This window comes from Porcisia hertigi, chromosome 26 (assembly GCF_017918235.1).
Source record: "Porcisia hertigi strain C119 chromosome 26, whole genome shotgun sequence".
Taxonomy (NCBI): Eukaryota; Euglenozoa; class Kinetoplastea; order Trypanosomatida; family Trypanosomatidae; genus Porcisia; species Porcisia hertigi.
In genome coordinates this window covers 178,427-206,417 of record NC_090585.1, presented here as the reverse complement: position 1 = coordinate 206,417, position 27,991 = coordinate 178,427, and the positions used below count along the sequence as shown (strand labels likewise).

At 56.5% G+C, this 27,991-nt stretch overlaps 6 protein-coding genes across 6 annotated transcripts; all 6 read left to right on the top strand.

Moving 5' to 3' along the window:
• Positions 1-228: 228 nt before the first annotated feature.
• On the top strand, positions 229-6,288 carry JKF63_04097 (uncharacterized protein; the record flags this gene model as incomplete). The annotated part of the gene is made up of 1 exon (XM_067900090.1): positions 229-6,288. One exon carries the CDS (start codon positions 229-231, stop codon positions 6,286-6,288), a length of 6,060 nt encoding a protein of 2,019 aa, XP_067756274.1.
• Positions 6,289-7,082: 794 nt separating this feature from the next.
• On the top strand, positions 7,083-10,340 carry JKF63_04096 (uncharacterized protein; the record flags this gene model as incomplete). Its single annotated transcript, XM_067900089.1, has 1 exon — positions 7,083-10,340. One exon carries the CDS (start codon positions 7,083-7,085, stop codon positions 10,338-10,340), a length of 3,258 nt encoding a protein of 1,085 aa, XP_067756273.1.
• An 8,057-nt stretch (positions 10,341-18,397) lies between these two features.
• Positions 18,398-19,966, top strand: JKF63_04094 (uncharacterized protein; the record flags this gene model as incomplete). Its single annotated transcript, XM_067900088.1, has 1 exon — positions 18,398-19,966. One exon carries the CDS (start codon positions 18,398-18,400, stop codon positions 19,964-19,966), a length of 1,569 nt encoding a protein of 522 aa, XP_067756272.1.
• A 1,123-nt stretch (positions 19,967-21,089) lies between these two features.
• Positions 21,090-21,794, top strand: JKF63_04093 (uncharacterized protein; the record flags this gene model as incomplete). Its single annotated transcript, XM_067900087.1, has 1 exon — positions 21,090-21,794. One exon carries the CDS (start codon positions 21,090-21,092, stop codon positions 21,792-21,794), a length of 705 nt encoding a protein of 234 aa, XP_067756271.1.
• Positions 21,795-23,379: 1,585 nt separating this feature from the next.
• JKF63_04092 (uncharacterized protein) lies at positions 23,380-24,060 on the top strand (the record flags this gene model as incomplete). Its single annotated transcript, XM_067900086.1, has 1 exon — positions 23,380-24,060. The coding sequence occupies one exon, from the start codon at positions 23,380-23,382 to the stop codon at positions 24,058-24,060; it is 681 nt and encodes a 226-aa protein (XP_067756270.1).
• A 2,445-nt stretch (positions 24,061-26,505) lies between these two features.
• JKF63_04091 (uncharacterized protein) lies at positions 26,506-27,639 on the top strand (the record flags this gene model as incomplete). Its single annotated transcript, XM_067900085.1, has 1 exon — positions 26,506-27,639. The coding sequence occupies one exon, from the start codon at positions 26,506-26,508 to the stop codon at positions 27,637-27,639; it is 1,134 nt and encodes a 377-aa protein (XP_067756269.1).
• Positions 27,640-27,991: the final 352 nt, after the last annotated feature.

Genomic DNA, 27,991 nt, shown 5'->3' with positions numbered 1-27,991 from the left:
GGCTTTTCTCTCTTTTCGTGACGCTATCGCGACTTTTTTTTTGTCGTTTGATTCGTGCCTTCCACCCTTCCACCCTCCCTCCCCACCCCTCTGCACCATCTGACCACAGTAGCATCCCCTGCCTTCGCTTCTGCTTCTTTCCCTCTTCTTTGTTTTCCCTCTTCTCCTTAGCCCTTTTTTTTTGTGCTTGTGATTCTCATCATTGCACAAGTCTCTACGTACCGGTCCATGACAGATCCCACGCACAACGGCAGCGCTGCCGTTGCATCCCCAGCGCCGGCGTCTGTTGGTGGTGCCGGCGCTGGGGTAGCAGGATTCACCAGCGTCGTTTCACTGCCTGGAAGCGATGCTGTCGTCTCACTGCCGGCTCTCATGCACGCATTGGCGCACTTGGAGGCGCTGTTTCGGACCAGCGGGGAGGCTCTCTCCGCCACAACAGAGCCCCCCACCTCAGACTCAAGCACCGAGCACGTTTCCGGCGGGGACGGTTGTAGGACTGCACACGCGTCAAAATCCCCCCTCACAGCTCCCCAGGTATTCTCGACGTTGAATGTCCTCGCCACAGCAGCTGCACGGTGTGATGCCGAGGTAAACCAGCACTTGACGGCTCTGCGCTGCGGCGTCTCTGCCCTCGCGCAAGAGCTCAACACTCTTTCCGAGCGCTATCCGAGTATGTGTGCAAAGGCGTCTTGGGCTGGCATGACGGGCCGGGATGGCTCACCGTCTTCTTCTCCCGGCATGACTCTGCGCACGCCTCAGATCTTGGCGTCGGCGGCGTCCGCGCCAGCAGGGAACAGCACCGGCGGCGCTGTTTCAGCACTTCGAGGCTCTCCTAGCGGCAATTCATCTCGGGACGTCAGCCAGTCCTCCGCGCCACTGGCCCACCGCTCAGCCATCGTTACCCCGACGAGCACCCCCCAGCAACTGCCCGCCGAGTCTTCCTCCAGGCCTAGCGTCGGCGGCGACGCTGGTCTTCGTGGCCCTTGCGTTGCTGTTTCTTCCGCCACTCCGTCTCCGGTGAACCCGGCAGCGCCCGCCACGTCTACCTCTGCGGTCAGTGGTCATACCCCTTCTCTCCACGCGGGGGCGTCCCCCAGCCAAGCAGCCTCCCTGGACATGGCCCAGGCGTCTCCGCTGAAGGGCTTCACACATATTGACCGGGCAGAGCTGCAGCTGCCCGCAGCGCAGCTGCCCCACGCGGCGTGCATGGAAAACGTAAAAAAGTATTTGAGTCATTGTGTGGAGTGGCCACCGAGACCGCGTGAACAGCGGCGGGCACCCCCCCACCAGGACGTACTCGGTAGCCGTGCAAGGAAGCTGGGGGACTTGAGTGACACCGGCTGTGGTGGCAGCGCGACTTTCAAGGTGGAAGGCTCACCTGATCAATCGATGCGCCTTGGTCTCAGCTGTGACAGTACTCATCGACACAGCGATACAGACGAGTTTCTGCGGCGGCTGACAGAGGAGTCACCGTACGAATTATCAGTGCTGCGGTCAACGCCTGCATACTCTCGCGGTAGCCCAGCGTCTAGCTCCACTCGCAGTGGAGACAACAGCAACAGTGTTAGCTATGGCAGTGGTGGCGATTACGACTTGCGCTTCGACGAAGAGGAGCGGCAACAGCAGTCTCAGGTGTCTGCTTTGCCAGCAGGCGACCGCAGGACCACCTCAAGACCGGTTCTCGCAGGAAGCGCCAAGCGTCACCGCAGCCATGGTCCGCTTCACACCACACCGGTGCGTCACACGACCCGTCGTCGCACTTGCAACACGAAGGCGGACGGTCCGAATGTGGAGCTGCAACAGCCGTCACGTCGCCGAGGTCGGCCGACGCTGCAGGAGTCTGTCGACGTGCTGGTGCTGGGGCAGCTTCGTGCTGACGGTATTGTCCTTCCTCCTCACATGGCGGCTGAGCTCTGCTGGTGCGAAGAGGATAACGGAGATGCGGTCTCGCAGAGGGCCGACGCTGCCTCAGGGGTTGCGGCGGATGCGTGGTGTGCAGTCCCTGTGAAGAGTGAAGCAAACCAGTTTGGCGTTGATCCCTCCCCCAGGGGCGGTACCTGCTCTACCAGCGATGCCGAAGCTGACTTTGCCGCGGCGCTACAAGAGGTGCGCGCGCTGGTACGGCATGGCCAACACGGCAGCGGCTGTCGCAGTACCTCCACCTCCGCCATAATCGGGGGAACGGTGAAGGAGCCCTCTGTCGGTATGGACGACCCCCACTTTGAGCTGTCACAGGTGTGTGCGCAGCTGTCCACGCGTCTTCCGACGACTTCGACATGGTTATCTGAGATACACGACTTCTGCTCTCTCCTTGATGACATGGCTGTCGCTGTCGCCGACGATGCGTGCTGCACAGTTTCTGCCGAAGAGGATCGGCAAGAGGGAGCCAAAGCAGGTCTTACGCAGCACTCACCTAACCCGACAACGTCTCTGACGCGGGAGTGTGTGTCGGCGGCACTGAGAGAGCTTTCATCTTCTTCTACAATTTCTTCTCTCCACCACCCATCCTCTAACGCCGTGGCGCCGGGGAGCGCGAGCGACTTCTTCACCCCTGAGAAGAAGACGGGGGGCTCTGCCGTTGCTGACAGTAGCGATGGCCAGCGTCATGGCGCAGAGCTCACTGCAGTGAGGTCTAGGGTGACACCAGCCGGTGTTGTTGTGCAGGCCTCTCCAGTTTCGCTCATGGCATCGCCGGAGTCCTCTTCGCATTGCAGCCAGAGCAGCAATGCCGTTCACTCTTCCTTTCGCGAGGTGTTGCCGTCCGCAGGGCTGTATCGAGAAAAGGAGGGGTGCAACTCATCTGCGCCAAGCCCAGCACACTGTTGTATGCGTGCCACCACCACTCTCGTGGATGTGTGGCTGGGCGGCCTCGATGTCTCAGGGAGGCACTTGAGTGGCAGCGGCCTCACCGCCGCACGCGCGGCTTCAGGTATTGCAGGTGCAGAACCTCACCGCGGCAGTGTTCCCTTTGCACCTGCGCTGACTTCCACATCTTCAGGGCTTGCTGAGTCCCACACGTTTGTGCAGAAGGAACGCATTCGTACGACTGTCGCACAACCGTTTGCTGGGCGACACAGCCGTATTCGGGAGACGCAGCATCAGAGGCGGCAAGCGCTTCTGCAGCGACAAGAGGCACTGCTGCGCCGGCGCTGTGTCCGAGTACGTGCAGATACGCCTCCACTGGTGATGAAAAGTTTCTCACCAAGCGCCTTGGCTGCTAGCGATTCGGCCCCCGACGATGCAGCGTCCTCACGGCCACGGCTACCGAGCATCAGAAGAGGCAAGGTAACCCCAGTGATCGATTACAAGGCCGTCGCCGAACACTTACGTGCGCTCTGCGCGCTGCTCCAGACCGATTTGATCCTCGTCTGTACGCTTCAGGAGTTGTCGAAGCTGGTGCACACCACATATGCACCACTGCTCACCAACACCACGGCTCTTGACGGTATGTCTGCGCCACCGACAAGCTCCACATCCGACTCCTTTGCTGCTGCCGCACGCCTTTTGGTTTCACTTCAGCAACACCGAAAGATACAGACCCGCCTCGCGCAGGAGGCAAGCATGCTGTGCGACGACGGCAGCCCGGCAGAAGTTGGTAGTCCTTCTGCGCACTCACTGACTTCCATCTCCGACCCCCTTCCCCCGCCTGGCTGCGGCAGTGGCTTGTCGTCTAGTGGCGACGGCGCTGGTGCCGCGCCGTTGATGCTATCGGTACTTCACCCAATGAGCGCACTCGGCTACACTCCGATCTTGGGAAGTGCGATATCAACTGCAGTGAGGGGGACTCTGAACGGGAATCACGAAAGCGCTAGCAATACGCTAGCCAACGAGGGGCAGCTCGCCCGCTACATTGTGGCGGTGGCGCCGTACCTCCTCGCATGGCAGAGAGGAGCTGCTGAGTCTGGCATTTGTAACGGTGCACTTCAGCAAGAGGTGTCGCACCGTCGTGGGTGTGTGAACCACTCGGGTGGGTGGGGTGCTTCACCTCTAGCACAGACATCATGCCCCGCGACCCTCTCCAAACTGCCGCTTCCCGTTTGGGTTTATCTCGAGTCTCTCACAACAATGCTACTGGAGGAGGCTCGAAAGTTGAATGCCATGTATGAGCTCTACGTCCTCGTGGTGGCCGAGGCAACGCTGCAGCATCGTCGTAGCTGTGCAGCAAGTGCATCCGGTGATGCCAATGTTGAAACCGTGGGCACCACCACCTTCTCCTTGGCACCTGTGTGGCACGGTGGAACCGATGAGACCCTCATGTCGTATGTGCGTCGCCGAGGTCGTGCCGCATCCGTTGCTCAGGGCACAGGCGTTTTGGGCATGGCTGTACCTCTGGATAATGGCCTCGAAAAATATGTGACACCCGTCAGTGTTCACCTCCTGAACTCGTTCGACCAGTTGGAGGGGCGTCACTTGCTGCATAGTGTGTTTCAGGAAGTGCAGCTCAGCGATGTTGTCGCCAGAGCCCGGGCACGGCGGGAGGAGCAAAGTGTTTCCCCCCCTGTTGCCAAGCAGCCTTCGACTAGCGCCCCGGGCGCGGACGATGGGGAGAGCCTTGAGAGGTTCACTCTACCACCGGGCACGCTTTCAACTACCCCGCCGCAAGGCGCTACAATTACCCGGCGGGGCGTTCGAGACGCAGAGCAGCGGTCGACTCTGCGCGGCGGCGGCGGCGGCGGTGGGGGTGGTGGCGAAGGCGATGCTGATCAGACGACCGAACAGCGCCGTCGTGGCGACGTGGACAGCGGCACCTCACTACAGCGCCCTGGACGCGCTACCGCTCGGCGTCTCATCAATCTGCCGGGCACAAGTGAGACGCGCCACGCCATCATTGAAGGGTTTGTTCGCTATCTGACTGGAGGAGATCGGCGCCGCAGTAGCGCCTTCAGCCAGGACGCCAACAGCCCCTCCCGTAGCGGCGATCAGCGATCCACAGCTGAAAGCGAGGGCTCGCCTCGGCACCAGCGCACCACCTCACACCCTTCTGCACATCACCAGAGTGGACTAACGCTCGACGTACCACATACATCGTCACTGCTGGAGAAGATGGACGCGCGACTGGAGACGGGGGCATCGAATGTGATTCTTATTCGCTCGGTGGAGAGACTGCTTCACACCGGTTCCCTTGTCGACGCACTTAATATCGGCAAGCTCCTTTCTTATAGGCAATCGGAGCTGTCGACGCGGCACTACTTTAACGCTCGCGCCGCCACCTTCACCACCCGGCATACGCTTCCATCGTACAATGCCGCCTGTGTGTCGGTGGTGCAGTGCCGCTGGCAGCCTGTGTTCCAGTCCACTATGTGTTTCTGCCCCGTGACGCGCCGCCGCTGCCTAGACCCACTCGTTTGTGGTGCGTTGCTCACCTGCGTTACACTGCCACCGCAGGAGATCATCTGCTCCGTCCCAGACCCGTCGCAGTCCTCGACGCCGACGCAGGGTCTCTCTCGAGGACAGACAGATGCGGTGACTGCGACTGATGCCAATACTGCAAATCGCTACTTTCCCAACACCATTCGAGCGCTGCGCCGCTTAGAGCGGCGCAGCGAGTCACCTGGACTGAATCAGCAGCTACAAACTCAAGCGCCGTCTCCCCGCTCCGAGGCGCCGCAGCAGCTGGCTTCTGTTGCCTCCGCCAGCACCGCCGGTACGCGCACGGTTTTACCATGGTCGCCGCGGCAGCGGCATCGACAAGAGGATGAGCAGCAGCAGCAGCAGCAGCAGCACTCCCGCTCACCAGCGCTGCCGTTTCCGCATGCTGCACTGCCAGATCCCGTCCGCATGATCTCTGTTTCCTCTCTATTTCCAACTGTTCTTCTTCGCGAGCCGTCAACAGTGCCGGACACGACAACGATGCTGCGCATCATGTCGCGTGCTCTGGCGTCTCTTCAGGAGGAAGCGGCTCTCTTTCCCAGCGACGGTGAAGGGTCCGAGAGGAATGATCAGGGCGGTCATGCCGCTACAGCGAGGGCTGCGGCGCCGGCGCCGCTCACAAACGCCGCCTCTCAAGCCCCGCGCGCCGTTACAGTGCCGCTCGAAGTGCCGCCAGTGACGCGGAACCTTCTCGCCTCCCCTGACAGGACCCAAGCTTCATTGCTGAACCCGCCGACACTGCTAGAGTGTGGGCATGTAGTGTCCCACAAGACCTACCTCGACTTGCGCACCACGGCACGGCGGACAAACCGCAATACAACAACTGCCCCCGCGGGCACCACTATTGTGGTGTGTTGCCCTTATTGCAGTAAGGTGACCGCGGTGAAGGATGCTGTAACGCTCTCATACCTTTATTGAGTTCCCCCCTCCCCTCAACCCACGGTGTGCGTGTGGCGTTGTATCCACGCGCTGCTGGCCTTCCGTTGCTTCTGCACACTCCCCCTTCTTTTTCCGGTCTTTTGTGAACGCCACGAACACCGCCTTCACTGCGCGTTCCCGAACTGTTTTCTCGAAGAGGGTTTTTTTCTCGACGATGTTCTCAGCTGTTTTTTGAGCTTTTTTTTTTTGGGCCTCTTTGATCTCCACAAAAACTAAGATCCACACGTACACACAGTCACCATCGACTCCTGCAGCGCTCTCTCTTCTCTCTTCTTCCCTCCCCTGGAGTGATTTCTGCGACATTGTCCTTGAAGGTTGAGATAAACGCAGGCGCATGGGTATGATCACGTTCTGCGTGCCTCACCACATGGGCCACCAATACTCTTGCGGTCTTGTCGTATTCCAGATTCGCAGAGCAATAGTGGATGGTCGGTGAGTGTGACGTCATCATTTTCCTCCCCTAGCACCTTGCTTCCATGATTTCGTGTACATGCCGCGGTTCGTCACACCCGTGACATGCGCTCGCCCTCTTTCTGAACTTATTGCGCTACTTGTTTCTTCACATTGTTTAATCTCTCTGTTCGTCTCTCTCTCTCTCTTTTCCCGTGAAGCGCTCGCGGAGGGTAACGACGCCACCGTAGGCTTGCGGAGCGAGCTGTTATGGTTTTGGTGCTTCATCCCCCCCCTCCCCCCCCTCCACCTTGCGAGTTCCGCCCACGCCCTCCAGCGAGTGAAAAAGAAGAACAAACATCTTATTGCCCGTGTACGTGAGCATGCCCAATGTTGGCTCCACGAAGAGCCGCTACGACGACTCCATGCAGGGGTGGTCCATTGTGGAGAAAGTGGCACAATTCAGCCAGGCAGTGGGTCGTGTCAGTGGCGGCCGCGGTAGCGCCATACTGATCGCGCTGATTGACAGTAAGGGGAACCTGATTGACACCCCGCTGGGTAAGCGGTCAGGTGACACCGGAATCGGCGGCACGAACCCCAGTCACAGCTATACTTACTCGCACCACGGCAATGGAGGCCTGTTTTCAGCGCGGCGCCCAGGACACATAAACAGCGGCGGATGGGGCGCTGGTCGTTCAATCAGCGGCAGCGCTCGTGACTCTCCGGAGAACGTTGGACAGCCTGGGGCCTCGCATAGTCCCACATCCTCGCGGATCCCACCAGCGCTCGGTGTGCTGCTTACAACTTCGCATGTTTTTAGCACACCGGGCGACACGGTAAACGCCTCGGTGTGTTTCCTTGACCAGCCCACGGTTGGCATGGCTACTTGGCTGTGTCGAGAACCGAAGCCAGTGCACGTTGAACTCTGCAGCACGTTCGGATTCGTGTCGTCTGTGTCTGCTGCAACGGAGGATGCCCGCCGGGCAAGTGACGCTGCCGCTGCTCGCCGCGCGCGGCTCGCGAATGAGCCTGAATACCTCCTCTACGATGCAGCGGCCAGCTACTCGGAGAAGGTCGAGGAGGAGATCGGGTTCACGTTGACGTACTGCGAGGTTTTTCCCACCTGCGATCAGGAGGCCATCTTACCGCTGCCGCCGAACCAAATTCGCCCGGGTGGCAGCTGCGAGGACTACCCCAAAAGCCCCGTGCCTCGTCCCCCTGGCTGCGTTCTTGGCTATGGGGGAGGAGGACTTGGTGGGGAAGCGGATGGGGCGCCGGTCTTCCCCTCCGACTCGGGGCTCCCTCAGCAGCACGGGGAGAGCAGCTCCAGTTCCCACGCCTTCCGCGTCCCCGGAGGCCATCGGTCGAATCATCTTACCACCGATACATCAAGTCGGAGTATCGGTAACAGCCAGAACAGCCTCTTTGAGGTCCAGCCGCTACCAGTTCCTCTTTTACTCTCGAGGATACCTGCGATCCATGTCAGCGACGTTCATTTGATGATCACACATGTGAATGGAGGGCGGCGGTCATACCGCATTGCACACGTCGGCGCTGTCTTCGCGGACTACTGCGTCTACAGGCCCATAGATGTTGGGGGTGTGGCCTCCAGCGGCGGACCCGTCTTCAACATCCAGGGCGACTTCATTGGAGTGCAACACGAGCGCAACAGTCATTGCATTTGTCTGTTCACCAAATCTATCGTGCAGCACTTGTTCAGAGCGGACCTGCTCGGCATGTGTCGTTCTCCCGTGTCCGAGGAGACTCTCAAGCAGCGGGAGAAGAACGCCCGGCCCGGCGACGTTTTGTTGTCTTCAATGGCCACTTCACGTCTACCAGCGGTTTCAGGGCTAAAGGGGATTTCACCATCTAAGAAGAGCGGTCGTCACGCCCCCCCAAGCTTCACTGACGCAGCGGCGGGCAGAGAAGTCGCCCACCGAGGGCGCCACAACATGTTGAGCAGCAGATTGCCGGCACTCTCGACCGCCTCAAAGCGTCTTGGCTCTCCCTGCCCCGAGAGCTGTGTCATTGCTGACACTTCTAGCACCACAATGGCTTTTCATTCTCCCACCCCGTTCAGAAAAAGCAGCCCACGTGCAGTAAACCACCAGTCCAGTAGCGGCGTCGCCGACTCCTCGTGCAAGAGCGTCCGACCTGTCGGTAAGGGTCCCCCGGTAGATCGCACCACGGAGTCGGCAGCGCCTCTCCCCTGCGTGCCCTTGAAGCCCTTCTTCCAATACGTTCCATCCTTTGAAGAGGTCTTCGCGGAGTTCTTTGACGGCCCGGACAGTCTGCCGCACATTCTGTACGCGTTCCCCCACAGTCTCCAGCTCATGAGAATCACCATAGGGATGCTTGCGCAGCTCAATAGCGAAGATGGGCTGGAGTACGTGGCCTCCATCGGTGGCGTCGGCGCCATCCTTGGGGTTATTGACGGGTATCCCCAGGAGGAGCAGATTGTCACGGGTTCCCTGGCGATACTCTGCCGCATCTGCCTTGACGACCGCAGCCTAGCGATGTTTTCGCACCTTGACGGCGTCGCCACGGTGATGGAGATTATGAAGGAGTATGTGCACCAGGAGAGGGTGCTGCAGTGGGGCGTACACGCGCTGCTTTTGGCCACAGATATGTCGTGCACATCCGCAGCGGCGTGCGCTGAGGTGATGGTGCGCAGCAGTGCCCCTCAGCTGCTGGTGAACATCTTGCGCATGCATGGCTCGGTGCAGCGACAGTTAGCCCCAGTGCGATCGCCGTACAACCGCCTTGTCCGCTGGACCTGCGACCTCATTGCGAATCTTCTCATGGTCAATCCGCGTTGCACCACGCTGTTCTTGCGAGAGGACTTCCTCTCCATCCTGCTGGAAATCAGCCGCGATCACGCCAGCAATGCTTTTCTAGGCGAGGGTTTCGCTCACGTCTTTGGCACGTTTGTACAATGCTTCACTGAGGCGGAGGTGCCACCGACGCTGCACACCCTTCAGGTGACATGCGCGTCCGGTATCAGCAAGCATCCGGCCGGGTTGTCGCTCAACAACTCCCCAGTGTCACTGTCTCACCAACGAGTCGAACAGGAGTCTGTTAGCCGCGCAAGCAGTAAGGCTTTCTTCAGCGACAATGATGATGCCCGTCTCCGCGGAAGCAATAGGTCTTTCGCGTCGTCGCTCGACTTGTCAAAAACCATCGCTTCGGACCCACAGAAAATCAGTTTTTTTTTCTTGTGTGATGCCATGCGCCATGACACAGATGGATACCTTGTCCGCGCCGTCATTGATGTCTGCGAGGCCACACTTGATTCGAAAAGCAACCTCACCGCGCACCGCGGACGGGCGGAGGTGGTGCTGATGCGCTGCCTCGAGACACTTCGCTTGTTGCTCATTTGGCGTCTTGTACAGTTTGCACGCGGTGCGGAGACATCTGTTGTTGAGAACCCCAACCTTCCCCACCTCACTTCTTCACTGGGGACGTCGTCCACATGCGGCTCAGTGTCGTCGTCCTCGCCGCCGCCGACGTGTTCACCTTTATGCGAGGATAGGCTGCGGCTGCTGATCGTATGCAAACGCGTACAAAGCGAGTGGATGTTTCCCAGCGAGCTCTTGGCGCAAGCGGAGGTGGTGCAGCGATTGATTTCACAAGACTGCTGATGGCGGGGCTAGCCTTTGTGTGCGCGCACAAGACCAAAGGCTTATGGCGGTGTTTGATGGTGTCGGTCCTGCGTTACAGATGGCACTGTGAAATGGTGAGCCGTGTTGTGTGCGCCTCTGTGTAGTCTCTCCGCTCTGTTTGTGTAGTCTTGTATTATTTTATTCACCCCTCCCTCTTTCACCCTCTCTTTTTTTGTTCCTCTCTGGAATACACGATGTATACTAGTCATCACAGGGGATTGGGGGAGGGGGGGGGACCCTGAACACAATCGTGGGAGGAGGGATGGAGGGAGGAAGGAGAGGGGGTCTGATGGTTGGATGGGCGGTGATGAGAGGAGGTGGCTGCAGTGGCTGCAGCTCTGGTCTTCCGTGTTTTCCCCTCCCTCCCAAAATCTTTCATTCACTCAACTCTTTTCTCGCATGTTTCTCTCTCTCTCTCTCTGTGTGTGTGCTCGCCCACTTCATTCTCCGTCCGTTTCCAACGCTTTTTTCTCCTCCGCCTCCCGCCCTCCTTCCTATTACCCCTTTTTTTTTACGGGTTTTATCGCGGTGAGCGGGTTGACGAAGGGCTCCCCGGGCCGTAGGCACACAAAACAAAACTAAATAGGCACGTTAGTCATGTTCGGCTTTCATGTCCATTCACCAATAGGCTTCTTCCAAAGGGAGGGGGAGGAGTGCAGTGCGGGTATGCGAGGGGTGTTTCCGCACGCTTCTTTGAATTTTCGTCGTCTCCTGGCACCCTCCGCTGCACATTCTCTCTCTATCCCTCCCTGCCTGTCACGCCGGATGTTGTCCTTACGGTGAGCCTGGCGTCTGGGGATTGTTCTGGAGGACGACGAGGCTTTTTTGGTGAGCGACGTCAGTTGGGAGTTCTGCACTCAGTCTTCTGCAACCCGACCAAAAGGAAAGAATGCTCCTTGCGTCTGAATTTTCCTTGTTTCCGTTGTGCGGGTAAGGTCCAAGGGGTGATAGTGGGCGGTGTGCGAGTCCCGTGACCGCAGCCGTGTGTGCCTGCGTATCCTTTTTGGTCCTTGTTTCCCTCACGCAGTACACAGTGCGTTGTTATCCTGCTGCGTCAACATCAAAGTCACCTCCACCTGTTTCTGAAATCCCCCTCTCTTTTTTTTCCCCCTTCACGAGTATCACCGCGTGCATGCGATTATGATCTCACGCGCTCCCTGCCGTTGTGTCCTCCCCTCTCCTCCAGCATTTTCTCCCGGCCCCCCGCTCCCTTTTGCGGACTTTCTCATTGTGTGCCGACTTCTGCTGTGCATTGCCGTTTTTTTTTCCTCCCCCTCTTTTTTTCTCTGTGATGGTGTATCACTACGACCGCTAGGGAACTTTTATACCCCCCCCCCCTAATTTCTTTACGCGCACCGTGTGTGTATCGAGAGCTGCAAACCGAAGCATCTCCTCCCCCGCTGCCAGCACCACCTCGAGTCCTCAACCAACCACCGATCGCCCCACACGTAGCACACTCTTCTTTCTACGCCTCGCCGGCGACGGCGGTCGTCTCACCTGTGCGGCGGGTGACGTTGTACAGTGGCGCCACAGACAAACGCAGCGGTGCTGACATTCCGTCTTTGCCATATCCAGTCTTCTCCTCCCCGCAGGCGAGCAATTAGGCGAACCTGCTTCAGCCCTACATCTTTGAAAACACGTGGTGCTGCTCGACACCACAACCCCGTCGGTGGTGAAAGCGCGAGCACATCAACTGGCGTTACTCTAACGTGCCACATCAAGAGGGTTAGGGACACCGCAGCTCCTCTTTCAACCCCGCCGCCGGTTCCTCCGTTAGAGCAGTCGCAACATCGTATGTCTGCCCCCTACCCAGGGCACCGTGATGCTCCTCCTGCCGTGGCCGACGACTTGGAGGCAGCCATCCTTACGAAAGGCAAGATCTGCACGCTCACCTACTCACCCAAACGGGGAAATGTCAGGATCACGCGCGTGTCAAGCGCTGGCAAGACGCGTACGATCCTAAATATCCCAGTGCGGCTCGTTATCAACATCGAGACCGCTGCCGAACGAGACGCACGACAGCGAGCGCGCCAGGCGAACGATGAGACGATCAGGCTCTCCTATGCCGAAAACAACCGCGGCGCGGGAAGTATCCTCTGCTCTTTTCCATCTGGCGCCGCTGAGGAGAACGAGGCACTTGTGTTCGCCCACTCTCGCGTCAACACCGCCTCTTCTATGTCGGTGTTCCAGGGCGGGCTGTCTTCGACACAGAATCCGCCGCAGTGTGGCATGCACGCAGTAGGCCCTTCGGCGACCACCACGGCACCGAGCATCCGTTACTACTTCCACTATGCCCAGCAGCGCAATCGGGAGAACCCGTCTATCCGCACACTGGTCTTTCAGTCAAGCGGTTCGGCCGAGGCAGTGCAGTGTGTCGTGTCAAGTGTGGTGCAGCGCATCTATCAGCGTGGCCCAAGGCACATGATCGTGTTTATTAGCGCCAAGTCAGGCCAAGGCAGAGGGGTCGCCTTCTTCGAGAAGCAGGTGCGCCCTGCGCTTCACTTCAGTCGCCACACGTACGAGGCGTATGCTACGTCCCGCGCGCACGACTGCGAAGACTATTTAGCAAACCTGGAGAACCCAATGGACAGCGACACTGTCATTGTTGCCGTCGGCGGTGACGGCATGGTACACGAAGCGGTGAACGGCTTACACCGCCGCAAGCTCGCGCTGATGCGCTGGTTGCGCAACGTCACAACTGAGGTGGGCACAGCAGACACAGCGAACGTTTCGCCTAGTCGCTTTCCTCGCCCGGGAAACGGGGTCGGCGCCGCCCACTCTGATGCGCAGAGCCTCGCTGTGCAGGGCAACGAGACGTCGACGGCTGTGCCAACGAAATTAGACTGCAACAACAAAGCGCCGCTACAAGACAGGGCTGGCACCGGCTCTGAAATGCTGCTCATCCAAGCGGGTTGGGAAGAGAAAAAGCGTAACGGTCACGGCTGCGGTGGTGCAATAGCATCGGCGGAAGTGACCGCCCGAAAGGCTTGTCAACTTGCGCGCCGCCTGGTAGAGGAGGGATGGGATGCCCTCATGCCGGTCATCGCGACCGTGGCGGCTGGAAGCGGCTGTGGCCTTGCTAAGAGTCTTGGCGTCCTCTCTCTCGCCGAGGCCGCGCTTTCGCTGGTTCGCCTGAGCACGGTGCACATGGATCTGATGATGATGCACTTCACTCCGAATGAAGACATGTTGGAGTTCCACCGTTGCCGTATGGGTACGAGGCGACTCAATGCCGCAAAACAAAAGTTTTCGAAATACAAAGCGGAAAAGGCAGCAGAGCTGCAGGAGCGGTCGCGAGTGGGAGAGGAGCTTCAGCCGTCTTCCTATACGCTTAAAGCAGCGGACCCTACGACACCCTTCTTGAAAGACGGTTCGAATGTCTACCGTGATGCAGTAAGCTTTGCGACCCGGACGCCGGAGTTTCACAGTCGCGTTGCCTTCATGTCGCTCTCTTTTGGTGCAGCGAACGACATTGACCACGGCTCGGAGCCGTTGCGGTGGATGGGCAATGCTCGCTTCCATGTGTACGGCGGGTATATGGTGCTGCGTGGCATCCAGTGTTACAGCGGCTGTCTGCGTTATCTGCCCTGGGAAAGCAAAGATGGCAGAAAAGTGGAGAAGCTACACAATGACAGCAATATGCCGACAAAAGAGGAGATTCCCTTCTGCACGCTGCGCGATGACTGCTCACACTGTCGCCAGTACACCTTCACCCACTGCAAGGCGCCATCAAGCAGGTCATCCAGACAAGGCAAAGAGACTGAAGCAGGTTCGACTCCAAGTACCACCCAAAGCAGTGCTCCTGCCAATAGTGCGGCCGCCACTCTCGCCCCCTTTACGGACGAGGAACTACTTGACGAGGACGTTGTCGACTTCGATGACGAGCAGCTGCCCTGGGTGACCATCCGTGGTGAGTTCTGCAGTGTGCTCATATGCAATCTTCGAGATGTAGCGCAGGATATGCCCATGGCACCTCTGTCACACATGTCTGACGGGGCCATCGACGTTGTCTACTGCCGTATCGACCCTACCACGGGCAACGGAGGGCGGATGGGAATGTTGAAATTCTTCATGGCACTGAGGTCGGGATCGCATGTCCACCTCGACTTTGTGAAATATGTGAAAGCACGCGCGCTGGAGATTAAAGTCGACGCCGGCATCTCGATGTCTGACGGAGAGCTAATGCCGCTCAGCTCTGTGCGCATAACGAAGATGCGCAGAAGCGTGCAGCTCGTTCGCAGTGAGTAAAGCAAAGAGGAAAGGTGCCCCGGGCGGGAGGGGGGGGGTAGGGGTAGGGGTAGGGAGATGGTGTGTATACGGGTGTATATACAAATATACGTGTGCGTGTGGGTGTGTCCCCCCCAATACAGTCTTTTTTTTTGCTCTTCGCGTTCCTTTCACGTTCGCGACCGACGTCTATCCGACACACAGTCACACACGTGCATCTGCTGTACACTTGATCCCGTGTCCACACTTTTTTGTAAACCCTCGGCTATCTTCCCCATTCCCTTTTCCCCTTTTGCATTCTTCCCCACTCCCTGACGTGGAGACGGCACACCTCAGTTTTTTTTTTTCTGAAATGTTCAGTGGCTGTTCGCTACCTCCCCCCCCTTTCCCGTTTCTTCCTCCTCTTTGTCGCGCAGATATTTTCTTCTTGTCTTGTGTAGCGGACTTCCGTCATGTCGCGCTGTTTTTGTGCTGCCACCTCAACCGGCCGTGACATCTCCTCTGCACTGAGTCCTTCATGCGTGTCTGTGCGTTGAGGACCTGATCAGGAGCTCCCTGGTCCCTATGGACATGGTAGAAACCCTTTCCCCCTTTCCTTCTTGATTCTCCTTGTCATTCGAAACCGTGTCTGCTCTTGTTTCACTCGAGAGACGACGTTGACATTCTCTCTCTCTCTCTTTGTTTTGCTGAACAGTAGCTTGTCGCTTTTTGGTACGTCTGTGCTGTGCATTCCCACTTTTTTTCTGTGTTTCTCCCATTTTTCGAATGTGTTTTCCCTCCGCTCACCAATCCACGTGTTTTTTTTTTCTGGGCGCGCGTGTTGCAGGCTTTGTTGTAACGCTTAGTGGACTCTCCAGCAGAGAGAGGGGGAGGGGCGGAGAGGGGAAATGCTGAGCCAGTCGGGTGGTAGTGGCGGTGGTGGTGCCGCAAGTGCTACCCCAGTATGTTGTTTGCATGGATGCGTGTGTCTTTGAGGGGATCTTTGCGTGGTATCAGCCTTTTTTTTTTCATCTTTGGTCATCTGCTTTTTAGCTTCCTTTCATGCTTTGTGGTGTCTGTTGTGTGATGCTCTCTCATTTTGGTTCTGCTCTACTGTCTAGAAATGTGCGCTGTCGTTCCGTACTTCCAAGATACTTACGTTGCTTTTGTGATGCACACGTGTGCCTGGATTTCAGTGTTTGTTACCCCAGCAGGGACTCCCCCCCCGTCTTCTTTTCTCTCCTCCCTCCTTTCGCCTTTATCACCACTTCTCTCTCTTTGCGTGCTTTGACTCCTCCTCCCCCTCCTCCCCCTCCCCTCCCCCTCGAAAGGGACACCCATAGAGGCCCGAGTATGTCATCTAAGGTGCAGTGGATGAGTTTTTCTTCATCTCTCAAGCGTTATGCGCGACGTCTGTTGTGTAGTCACGTGTCCTCTTCACCTATCACCACCCAACCTCGTTCCTTTTTGCTTTCACCCTCGACCGACTTCGTTCTCAGTGCTCTTTTTTTTTTTGTGGCCCCAACCGAGCCGTATTTTTCAACACGGTAGAGTAGCTCTTGCTGTGTCTTGATGTAAGCGGGGGAGGGGGAGGGGGGGAGAGGGAAGAGAGAGGAGGAGTGGGGAGGAGGGCGTTGTCGTGTGCATTCTTTTTTCACTCTAGACTCAGAGGAAGGGGCAAGCGCTGTAACAACCCGCCCCAGCCGATTTACATCTGCTCACCCGTAGCTACTCATTGACGGCGAAGGACTCACTCCCTTGTCTGGTGTCGGGGCCCAGTATCCCTGCACCTTGAGGAAGCCACGCAGACTTCACCCGTCTGCCAATGCGAAGCCACTTTTGATGATGTCATCGCTGGGCACTTGTAACATGTCAGAGTCATAGTGGTATATCGCTACTGATATCAGCGATGAGCCTCTGTATGGCTCTGCGTCGGAGAGAGGCCTGTGGCGGGGCGCACATCTGCACTACTCACCGTATGGAGAGGGCATCAAGGTAACTCGAATGGGTCTCACACACAGCTCTGGCTCTCCACTGGTCGGGGAAACCCCTGAAGAACGCATCAAGTGTCGACCGGTGTGATGGGAGCGCCTGCAAAACGATGTGCCAAAAAGGGGGTGGATCACATGATTGAGGGGGAAGGGGGAGTTGATTGTCGCGTTGTACCAGGTGGGGGGGATTGAAAAAAGGTCAATATACAGGGGGGGCGGTGTGTGAGCGGGCGCGTGTGACTTTTCCCCTCCCCTATCTTGCCCTTCTCCCCCTTCCCTCCGATGTTCGTCTCTTTGTCCTTTTTCGTTCCTCCCTTTTTTTCTTTCTCGAGGGAAAAAATTAATGTGAGTGCGCAGTCTGTAAGGGTTAGACAGGTGTGCTCATTCATGGCACTTGTTCTCATCCCTTGCAGGGGTCTCGCTCGACCGGCTACTCCGCATCACTCCCATCCACACGGTCTCTGTCTTCGCTGCTGTATTGTCGTCTAGTGATACGCTCTAAGAAATGTTTTTTTTTTTCTCAACACGCCTCTCCCCCCCCACCTCACACTCTTTGCGCATCCGTGTGGGGTATTTCATTGTGCGATCGGTGGTGGTGGTGGTGGTGGCGGTTACGACAGCAGCCGCTCTCTCCTCCTTTTTTTTTCACCTCTTGCCATTTCCCTCCCTCGCTTCGCGTGACGGACACAATTCAACTTGATGATTTGCGCACCCCCTTTTTCCTCCTTTTCTTCCCTTTCCCCGTCTGTTTTTTTTTTGTTTTCCCCTATTACACATATCTGTGACCCTTTCTCTCTCTCTCTCTCTCTTTGCTTGCTTGCTTGTTGCCTGTGTACTGGTCTCTTGTATTGTATTCGTGGTTTGCGTTGGTCGTCGTTGTGTACAGACTGCAATTTTCTGTCAGGAGTAAGTGGAAAGGTTTCTCCTCTCCTCTCCTCTCTTCCTCTTCACTGTCTTTGTTTGCCACGCATATAATCGGTCTTTATGCGTGGGGGTGTGTACGTGCGAAGTATATTATGTCCCCCCTCTGGAAACTTCTTGCATTTTTTTATGCCATATCCAGAAGGTGATACTGCTAAAGAAACGTGGGGAATAGGGTTCCCATGAGCTCCCCCCCTTCCTCCTCCTCCACCCCCTCCTCCCCCCTCCTTCCCTATAGGGGAGAAGGGGGGGGGGAGGGGCTTTGTGTGTCTCATCAGCCGAGTGTGTGTACGGTGCTGGAGTAAACATATACATATATGTATATATGTATATATATAGTGTATGCATATGTTTATATATTTCATGGATGGGTTGCGTTGCTCTCTCAGATCTTCGCCTGGCGCATGCTGAGATGCCTTTCATTACCCGCTTCAGACGGTCATTCTATCCGCCTAGTCTTAGTGCCATCTAGAAGGATGGAGGAGGGGTAAAGGGTGGACCTCAACACCTCTGAGAAGAAAGGTGATGCGTCGACAAGTGTGTGTGTGTGTGTGTGTGTGTGACACAGACATTTTTCATCCGTTTCTTTCCCTTTGCTCCCCCCCATCCCCTCCCCTCCTCTTCCCTCTGGTAATATGCGTGTCTGATGTGATTTTCTCACCAAGTGTGTGCGTGTGTGTGCTGTGAGTGTTGACTAAACGTGCCTTCATGTTACAACACACACACACACACACAAAACACATACACACACACACACACACACAGAGGCACTTGAGGCTATAGTCGAGATAAATAACTGATTACCCTTTCTCTTCCTTTGAGCCTAGAAAAGTGGGGTAGCGGGGCGTGGAGGCTGGGAAGTGCGATTCATCGTTCCCTTTCATTCATTCTCTCCGCTCAATGTCGCGTTGTACGTTGATGTTGCTACGTCAACCTTTGACAGCAGTTCAGCGCTCTCGCAGAGCTGTGCCCCTCACACGCCCCCAACCCGCAGTTGTTTTTACGCAGCATCTGTATAGCACAGCGCACGATGGAGGCACCTCTGAGGACCAGGCTTATCTTCGCCCTCGCCACGATCCTTCGCGGTGGTCTTTAGCGGGTGCCCCGAAGCCACACAATCATCTGCGTGATGCGCCACTGTTAAAGCTTCCTTGCCTACGTCGAGGTGCGGCACCCGCCAAGGGACGTCGCTGTAGATCGAGAATGTCCACTGAGGTACACGTGATGCACGAGGCGGCTTCAAAGGAGCGCCAGCATAGGTCGGATCTGCTGCCGCCGCGCTCTTCTTCACCCCAGACAATAACGACGGCGCTTTCTGCCCGCGATATCTCACCTGATGCGTTGGATACTTTACAGATATTGAACGTCTCGCTAGCCCTTTCTTCGGCCCTTTACGAGGACGAGGCTGCCGCGACGGCTGTCCGCGTCGATGAAACCAAGGCGTTGAGCGATTGTGCGGACCACACGGCTGCCTCACCACATCAGGTATCGGCTTTGACGTCATTCTGTGGCGTTGCCGAGGGAGAAGGGGTAGCGACGATTGCAGAGGACGCGTATGCGCTCATCGACGCAGAAGACTTGATGAGCACCTTTGAGGAGTGCTCTGACGGATGTGGTGTCCGGCAGGTTGCGCGTGCGGTACAACACAATGCCCGTGTCGTTACCGAGGGGCCTTCTTTCTCCAGCGCCGTTTTGGCGCAGCCCTCAGGTGCTCACACATCCCCGTGCTCAATTGCGACAACCTTCGCCTCCCCTGATGTTCCGCTTGAGCGCAAGGTACTCAAGTTCATTGGTATGTGCAGCGCCGCGAATGCGAAGTCACAGCGAAACCCTGGCTACTGCGGTGCATCGTCGCATCTGCCTTGTGATGGCGGAGCAGGCGTACACGTCGGCCACAGACAGGAGGATTGCACCACCTCCCCCGACGCCACAGCATTGTCGCTCTCTACTGCTGCAGCGCTGGTGCTGCCAGGGTTGGACATGAAAGCCATCTTGGCACATGGGGTACTGGAACACCTGTACCTGCAAGGTCTCTCTTTCGCCCGCTGTGACTTCTCGCTCGTGCGGTGGTCGCACGTGACGCTGGAGGATTGCGATCTCTCGCGCAGCATTTTTTACCGCACCGAGCTCGACAACGTCGTTTTCCGACGCTGTAATTTCAGCGGGTGCACCTTCAAAGGCGCCCGGTGCAGCCCGTCATGGACCGCCACGGCTCGTTTTGAAGACTGCGATTTCCGCCTTGCCGCTCTCGGGCTAACGTGCCCACCACACAGCTCGACGCGGGCGGGCAAGGACGCTGGTCAAAGGAGGGATATCGGTGGCAGTAGTTCTCCGGGCGGCCCAGCGGTGTGCTTCCTTCGCTGCAACTTCGATCTCAGCGACTTCCAGTTCAGCCAAGGTCTTGACAACGCGTCCAGCTTTGTGAAGTGCAGCAACACGCATTTGGCGTCACGCTTCCCTCTCCGTGCTCGCGGAGGCGTGCGCTGAACCGTTCGGCAGAGAGCCTAAAACGAAGGGGCGAAGGCACCCAGGGCAAATCACGTTTACATGGTGACGCATGGAAGCATGGAGTGACGCAAGTGACTGCGCCACCGCTGTGCCCTCTCAAGACCAGCTGTGTTCCTTCTCTCCAATGCTGCTGTACAATGGTCACTGTTGCGACTGGGTCACAGGTGCCGGACTCTTCCCCACCCACAGAATTTGATAGCACCATGTATGTATGTATGTGTGCGTGTATAAACATACGTGTGCGCGTTATGCACTCTTGGTTGTTTCCAACATCACAGATACTTATCGGAGGCAAAGAGCGTACTCCCCCCCGTCGTCGCAGCGTGTGCCGGTGTCTCTAATCGCCTAAAAGCGGGCATGTGCCCTTGTCTAGAGTGACTTTACCCTCCTTATACGTCCTCGTTAACGTCGGTGTTTCACATGGCCGCCTCCCCTCCCCTCCCCTTCTCTCCCCCACCGCTTCTGTTTCTTCCAGGTGGAATTGACACACACACACACACACACACACGTGCACCGACCCCCTACACTGCGCGTTGATATTCGTCTTCATTTCTATGCTTCATGTACGAGTGCGAGCACGGGTGTGTGGGTGATCATCAATCGGAGTAACTGTTTTTTTTTCTACGACGTCCGCATTCTTTCTTGACTTTCCATGCGCGCCTCAACACATCTACACACACACACACACACAAAAACACAGACAGACAGACAAGAACTATCGAATTGCTGCCGAGTGCATTGTTAGATCTCCCTTCCCGCCACCCCGCAAAAAAAAAGTCCCTCGACTTGGTTTCTCACAAAATCTTCTTACCCAGCTGCGCCTCTTCTTTTCGTTGCTTCTCATTTCACTCAGCTCATCATCTTTGCTACCGCATCTGCGGGCATTTGTGCGCGCGTGCGTGTGCGTGTCTGTGCGTGCGTTTCTCTTCACCTCCTCTCCCCCCCTCCCCCCTTTTCCCCTCCTCCATATTTCCTGCACCTAATTTATCTCGTAGGCGCGAGCTACACATTTTGTTTTCTTTGATTGCTTCTTTCGCGGGGCTTCATCTTGCAATACACTCATCGTGTTTCTCTCCAGGTAAAGCCAGCGTGCCATCTCACGATGGCGCTCCCAGCGGCCGGGGCTTCCCGCGAGGATCCATGGCCGCAGATGGAGAAACAGGTTGGCGCCATGCTAGCTGACTTGAGCACGCAGATTAAGCGCTTTAAAGGGACAGCTATGCCCACTGTGATCGCCGAACATGAACTCCTGGAGTCTGTGGGTAGCTGCAACGAGGCGATAGAGGACATGCGCTTTGCCCTTGATGTTGCCATGGAGCACCCAGAGTCATTTTCGATCACCGCCGAGGAGCTCCAGAGTCGTGCGGAGCGTATTCGTGCGTGGGAGCGTGATATAATGAAGGCCCAGCAGGTCACAGAGGACATTAGGGCTGCCCAGCGCAAGCGCGTTATGGTACAGGACGGCAACCTTGGTGACAGCGAGATGCATGAGAATAATGAGTTTCTTCGACAAGAGCATGAGGTGCAGCGAAACATTATGCAGCAAGACGATCGAACATTGGATCGGCTATCGACTGGCCTCCACCGTGTCAAGGACACTGCTGTGGGCATCCAAGATGAGCTCAACACTCAAGAACACATCCTCAGTGACCTTGACCGTGGTATGAGTCGCGTGCAGATGCGCCTGGATGGGGCCATGACGAGGGTTGGCAACCTCATCGACTCCACGAGTGACAGGGGAAAGATGATCTGCATTGTCGTGCTGTTGGTAATCCTGACGCTCTTGATTTTTGTTATCCTTCGATAGTCGACATGGATCCGGAGGAGTGGGCAAGCGGAGACCACAGGCTCATCAGAGTGGTTGCCGTTACTGTGGCATTCTTCAAGGAGACGTCGGCGCGTTTTGCATCACGCAGAAAAAAAAATGGGCTCGATGTGTCGAAGCACGGCGTATGCGTGCTTCTGCGTGTATCAAGGTGCTGGCTCTCATTTCTATTTTTCTTCGCTTCTCTGGCATCACGCGCACATTTTCTGTAGTGCTGCTTCGCACCCCGGCTGTCGGCGCCTTGTGTGTGTTCCTCTCTTTTCCTTTTGCAGCTGTGCATCGCTGTCTCTCTTTTTCTCCGGGTCTCGTGATGGTTTTTGTCGACTCTCCGTTATGGACAGCAGCTAATTCACCTACTGGGGCCTTCCACGGCCTGCATCACCTCTTGCGTTTCAGGTCTTTTCTCTCCCCTCATCTTTGCTACGTTCATCGTCCACGTGCGGCTTTTTATCTCACAGCTTTTGCCGAGAGAGGAGGTGTGGCCACATGCACACACCCCACTGAGGGGAAGAGAGACCTTTTTTTCTGTTTTTTCCACATGTGTAGTGCATCTCAATGTGTCTGAGGGAGAAGAGAAAGACTGCGATTCCGTATACTTGAGGAGCAGCACAAAGGGGGGGGGTGGAAGGGGGCATGCGGACATCAGGAGATCAAGAGGGAGGTGTGTGTGTGTGTGTGGCTGCACACGAGAGATTGGGGATATTGGCTGAGAGTCTGGGCCAGGAAGTACTCGTTCTACCCGGGAAGTGTACATACAAACAAAGCCATCTCCACTCCACACACGTCCACACCTTTCATACTGTATTATGCATCTGTCTGGGCCCTCTCCTTACTTTCATTCGCTTTCACGGGTACAGAAGGACGACATCACGCTGTGGAGCAGAGAGGAAAGACACACACGCGCACGCACACACACACACACGCACACACACACGGAGGTCGAGCGTTGCACGCGGGCCTAGCGTCCAAGCTGTACATGGGTTCCTCTGCGTGTGTGTGTGTGTGCGCGTGTATGGAAGGTTGATGATACTTTCCATGCACTTTTTTGTTTTGAAGGGCATTCCGGTCCACATCTCTGTCCTCGGGGGCCTCTCGTACGAGATGTGGATCGACGTACACATAAAAGAGTGAATGGCAAAGACACACCGGCGAATTAGGTACCGCTCTGAGGTGTAGACCGCATGTCGCCCTCTCTTTTTTTTTTCCTACGCAACGTAGCCAGTCTCTATATCATACGCAATGGTGGAGTGAGCCAGGGGCGCTTTGCTAGCACCCATGTAACTCCTTTTTTTTCGAGCCCCCCCCCCTCTCCCTCCCCCTCTCGTTCATGTATACATCCTCCCTTTCTCATCCCCCCCCTCCTCCTCTTTACCCCCTGGCGCGCAACACGCTTGCCTGCACGTATCCCACACGCACGACACCAAGCAGCTCTATTCTGCTTTCCTCTTCCCCTACTCGCCCCCCAAACAAATTGTCAAATTCTGAGTGGTGAAAAAGGGGGAATTCATCCTGAGAGACTTTTTTGCCCCTCCCTCTTTTTTATTTTCATTATTTGCCTCCCGCAGGGATGTTCCGCGTAACACATCTGGCACTGGTGGCGGCGCTGCTGCTTATGCTCGATTCCATGACATCGGTGATTGCTGAAGAAGAGACGGTCACTTACTTTGGCCAGCTACGGCTGCCGTCGCCCTACCTGCGCCACCCCGACTGCTTTCAGCCCCTTAACAGCATCCAGCCAGGGAGCGTGTTGTTATACAATAGTCAGCACACCTTTGTTGTACCCACGGCTCGTGACGGATCCTTCACCGTTTACAAGCTTCCGTACGGCACGTACATCTTGCAGGCGGAGTACCACAACTTCGTGTTTCCAACCGTGCGCGTCGATGTTGCGTACCTCGACACCGGCGATGGCAACCATGAGCCTCTCATCCGAACTTCGGCGAACGACTACCCCGTGCGTCAGCTCGAGGGCAGCGGGCTCGATGAGGAGAACCCGGCTATAATTCCCATATCCGGTACCCACCGTTATTACATCCCCCGCCAGCAGATGGATCTCATGAGCCTTCTTAAAAATCCGATGGTCGTGATGATGCTGATCTCTGCCTCACTGATGGGGCTCATGAAACTCTTCCCGGAAGAGGAGATTCGCGAGTCGCAGAAGATGACACGCGAGTGGCAGAAAAAACTGGTGAAGACCGTCTCGGGTGACAAAGCCACCACCGCCAAGCCGTCCATCACCACCAGGTAGGCCCCCGCGCAGGGAGTTGAAGAGAGATTCTCGTCCCTCGGCTCACTCGTTGTTTCGCAGTTGTGTGGGGCATGGGAGGAGGAAAGAAGAGAAAAAAAAAGGCGTGCAGGTCAGGGTACTCGGCATGTCTGTTGGTCGGGGCTGTTTGAAACTGTATTGATCCTCCCCCCCCCTCCCTCTTTGGTGTCTCTTTACATTTGTGCTCTGCCTGCGCTTCACTCATGGCGAATGAGTTGGTGGACTTTCTTCTGTTTTCGCTCGAGCCTGCCTGCGTGTAGGTTGCATGCGTGTCTTCCTCCTGTTTTCACCCATCCCCCTTTTTCTCTCTCTCTGTGTCTCTCTCTCTCTCCATAGTTGGCTAAACATCTCCGTGTTAAGTGTGGTATGCATTTGCGAAAAACGAAGATCCTCTAAAATACAAAGTGACCACGAAGAGGTTGCCAAGCCCGCGAAGGGATGGAGAAGCAAGGGAAGAGCGCATATTCATGAGTCTTCATGCACAGATTGTATCATGGTCCCACCATGGGAAGTACCCCTTATCTCTCTCGTTCTCCTCCCCGCTCTTTGTCGTTCTCTGTGCATCTTTTTTTTTTCTGCCTGCGTGCGTGCACACAGAGGCCCATCTCAGTGACTAAAAAAGTTGCGGCGTCTGTAGCCACTGTCTCGCTTCATTGAATACAGTCTTCCTGCACTCTCACACATGGAATGGGCTTAGCAGGAATGAGAGAGAGAGCCTATGAGAAAGGGCTCGGTCGGTGTGTATGACTCTTCCTTTCCCCCTCCTCGTCGATCACTCACCCAAAAGTTTTCCCCAAGAGCAGCCTAGGCCCACGTAAGCCCCTCTCTCTCTCCCTCTCTCAGAGCGTTCTTTCTCATGATGTGGACAAGGGCGTGCGCAGCTTGCTTTCTTCCCGGTCGCCACCCCCCCTTTGCTTAACCCCCCCTCCCCCCTGGACGTTGCTGCTCAGCTGGTGGAAGCGAAGACGCATCCGTGGTGTGATGTTCGCCCCGTTCCGGAAGATGGAGGGCGTTGAAGACATGAGCTCAGAGAACTAGTACGACATTTTAGTCCACAACAGGTTTGCGCTGCTCGAATTCCATGTCAACTGGCGCGGGGTGCCGTCGCTACGTTGCCCCCCCCCCCCCTTCCCTGTTTCTACGAAGAGTTAATTACGTACGTCCTGCTTCGACCCGAGGTGCACAAAACACGTGTTTTTGGGAAAGGCAAACACATCGAATAGGGCGGGGGGTGTCTTGCAGAGACGCGACAATTTTCAGGGCTACCCGACGACCATATTTGGTGCTACCAAAGACCCCATGTCGGCATCCCCTTCGTCGAAAATCGGAGCTTCAATGATCTTCTGGCCCTGGGTGGAACGCGGGCTGGAGGAGGAGAATGACGCCAATATCGAATAAAATGGGGTGGGGGTAGAGCCATACGGGGGTCTGAGGAGAAGTCGCGCTTGGGGCGGGGAGAGGGAGGCGGTGATGTGACAGGGAGGAGGCAGAACCATGCGTGTTTCTTGTGCACTGCGCCCCCCCCTCCCCCAGTAAAAAGAGGTGCCGGATTGCGTCTGGCGTGTCTGTCTCTGGCATGTTCTACACACCGCTTCCGAGCGCGCCACCCTTGTGTGCCCTCCTTTAGCCCCCTGACTTCACCCCACCTTCGGGGCCACAACTGCTTTCGTCTCCCTCCCCCTTCCACACACACCCACACTGCTATCCTGATATGCACGGTACAAGGAGGAGGAGGGTTGACTCTTCCTCTGTATTCCTGAGAAACCTTTGTACTGCTATCTGTCAACACAAGTCGTCCTGTCATCCACTGTGGACGCGTGTCATTCACGATTGGAATGGCTGGCGCACGATGCGTAGTGATAGGAACACGTGCTCTCTCTTTATTCTCGTCGTTGTCACGCAGATGAGTTGTAGTTCTCGCCATTCCAGGACAAATCTCAATGGCACTCGTCGTGTTCGTCTTTGCAGGCTTCTATCGCCTCTCTCTTGTGCGTTTGCCCTTTGCTCTTCCCTCCGGGCCCCTCCCCTCGCGTAATACCATCGCTCCAGGCGTTGGCCTTCAATGAACTCCTCTCCCTCCCCCTCTACTGCTGAAAGTTGCCTTTCTTTTTGTTTTCATCGCCCCCCCCCCCTCCTCCCCCTCCTCCTCCGCTCCTCCGCCCCTGTGGCATGCGCATGCGTAGGGGGCACGGTTTCAGACACACACACACACACACACAAACGTTTTTTTTTTTCTCCCCACGCACTACTCACCAGCAGGCCACACTTTTTGCTTTTCGTTTACGGTCCACCAATTTCTTGCAGAGATTAAATTCATATCAGGGCTCATTCGTGGAAAAAAAAAGGGCAGTTCAACCCAACAAAGCATCCTCCTCCTCCTTTGACTAACCCCCTCCCCCCCCTTCCTCTTCATCCCTCGCGCTCACCATGCACCGTTTGCTCAGCGCCGTACTGGCGCTAGTGTTGGCAGTCTTTGTGGCCACGGCGTCATGTGCCACCGATGACCCGAGTGCTTCGATGCCGGGTGTTGTACAGCTTAATGCCGCCAGTTTTGACAGTCTGGTTGGCAAGGACAAGGCGGCGCTGGTGGAGTTCTACGCGCCGTGGTGTGGTCACTGCAAGGCAATGGCCACTGAATATGCGACCTTGGGTGCGGCGTACGAGAACAGCCAAGTGGCGAAGGATTTTCTCGTAATCGGCAAGGTGGATGCGACGCAGGAGCGTGACATCGGCCAGCGTTTCGGCGTCACAGGCTTCCCGACGATCCTCTACTTCGCTCCCGGCTCTTTGAAGCCGATGAAGTACGAGGGCGGCCGCACAGCCGATGAGTTCGCGAAGTACCTCATGAGTCAGGTGAACGGGCTGCAGCTGATCATCCCCAAGGAGCCGCAGTTCGCCACGGAACTCGACAGCACGAACTTCGACGCAGTTGCCAAAGATCCGTCAAAGGCTGTGCTCGTTATGTTTTATGCCCCATGGTGTGGCCACTGCAAGTCGCTGAAGCCGATTTACAGCAGGCTCGCCAGGGTGTTCGAAAATGATAAAGATGTGGTGATCGCTCGCATCAACGCCGACGAGGCTGCGAACAAGAAGATCGCCACCGAGTACAACGTTCGTGGTTTCCCGACATTGTACTTCTTCCCCAAAGGCGCCGATGCGCAGCCGGCCGAATACACGCGTGACCGAAACCTGGAGGACCTCATCACCTACGTCAACGAGAACGCTGGCACGCATCGCCTCGTTAACGGTGATCTCTCATGGGACTGTGGTGTCATTGCGGAGCTCGCCGAGGCGGCCGCGCGCGTTGCGAGAAGCGCCGGAGAGAGTACCGAAGCCGCAGTGGATGCATTAAAAGCGGCTGCTGGCAAGTTGACGGAAAGTGAGACTGTCACGTACTACGTAAAGGTGGCGGAGCGCATAGCGGCCAAGGGTCCCTCGTACGTGGAGGATGAGCTGGCACGCCTGCAGCGAACCCTCAATCTCTCTGTGGTCGGCGAGCGCCGTGACTTCATGGTGAAACGAGTCAACATTTTGACCTCAATCCAGAAGCACATCAAATAGGCAACGTGGTGTGGTGTGTGTGTAAGAGAGAGAGAGAGAAAAGGTGTCGATAATGTTCGAAGTGGCGAAGGTGTGCGTGTGGGTGCGACTTGTGCTGAACTTTTCTTCCATTTTTTTCCTTTTTACAGCTCCACTCGCTGTTCTCTCCAAATACGTGTCGCTCTAATCATGTGCCTCATTTACACACAGACTCATACACACGCACGCCCGTACCCACGTATGTGAGAACAGTATTGGGTGATGGTGAAGCCTTCGTACCCCCCTCGTGAAGGTTCTTTGCACAGATGCAACTCGTTCTCCCTTGCGCTGGTCTCTGTCAATGAGTGTGCGTGGTCCTCTTGAGTGTTTTTTC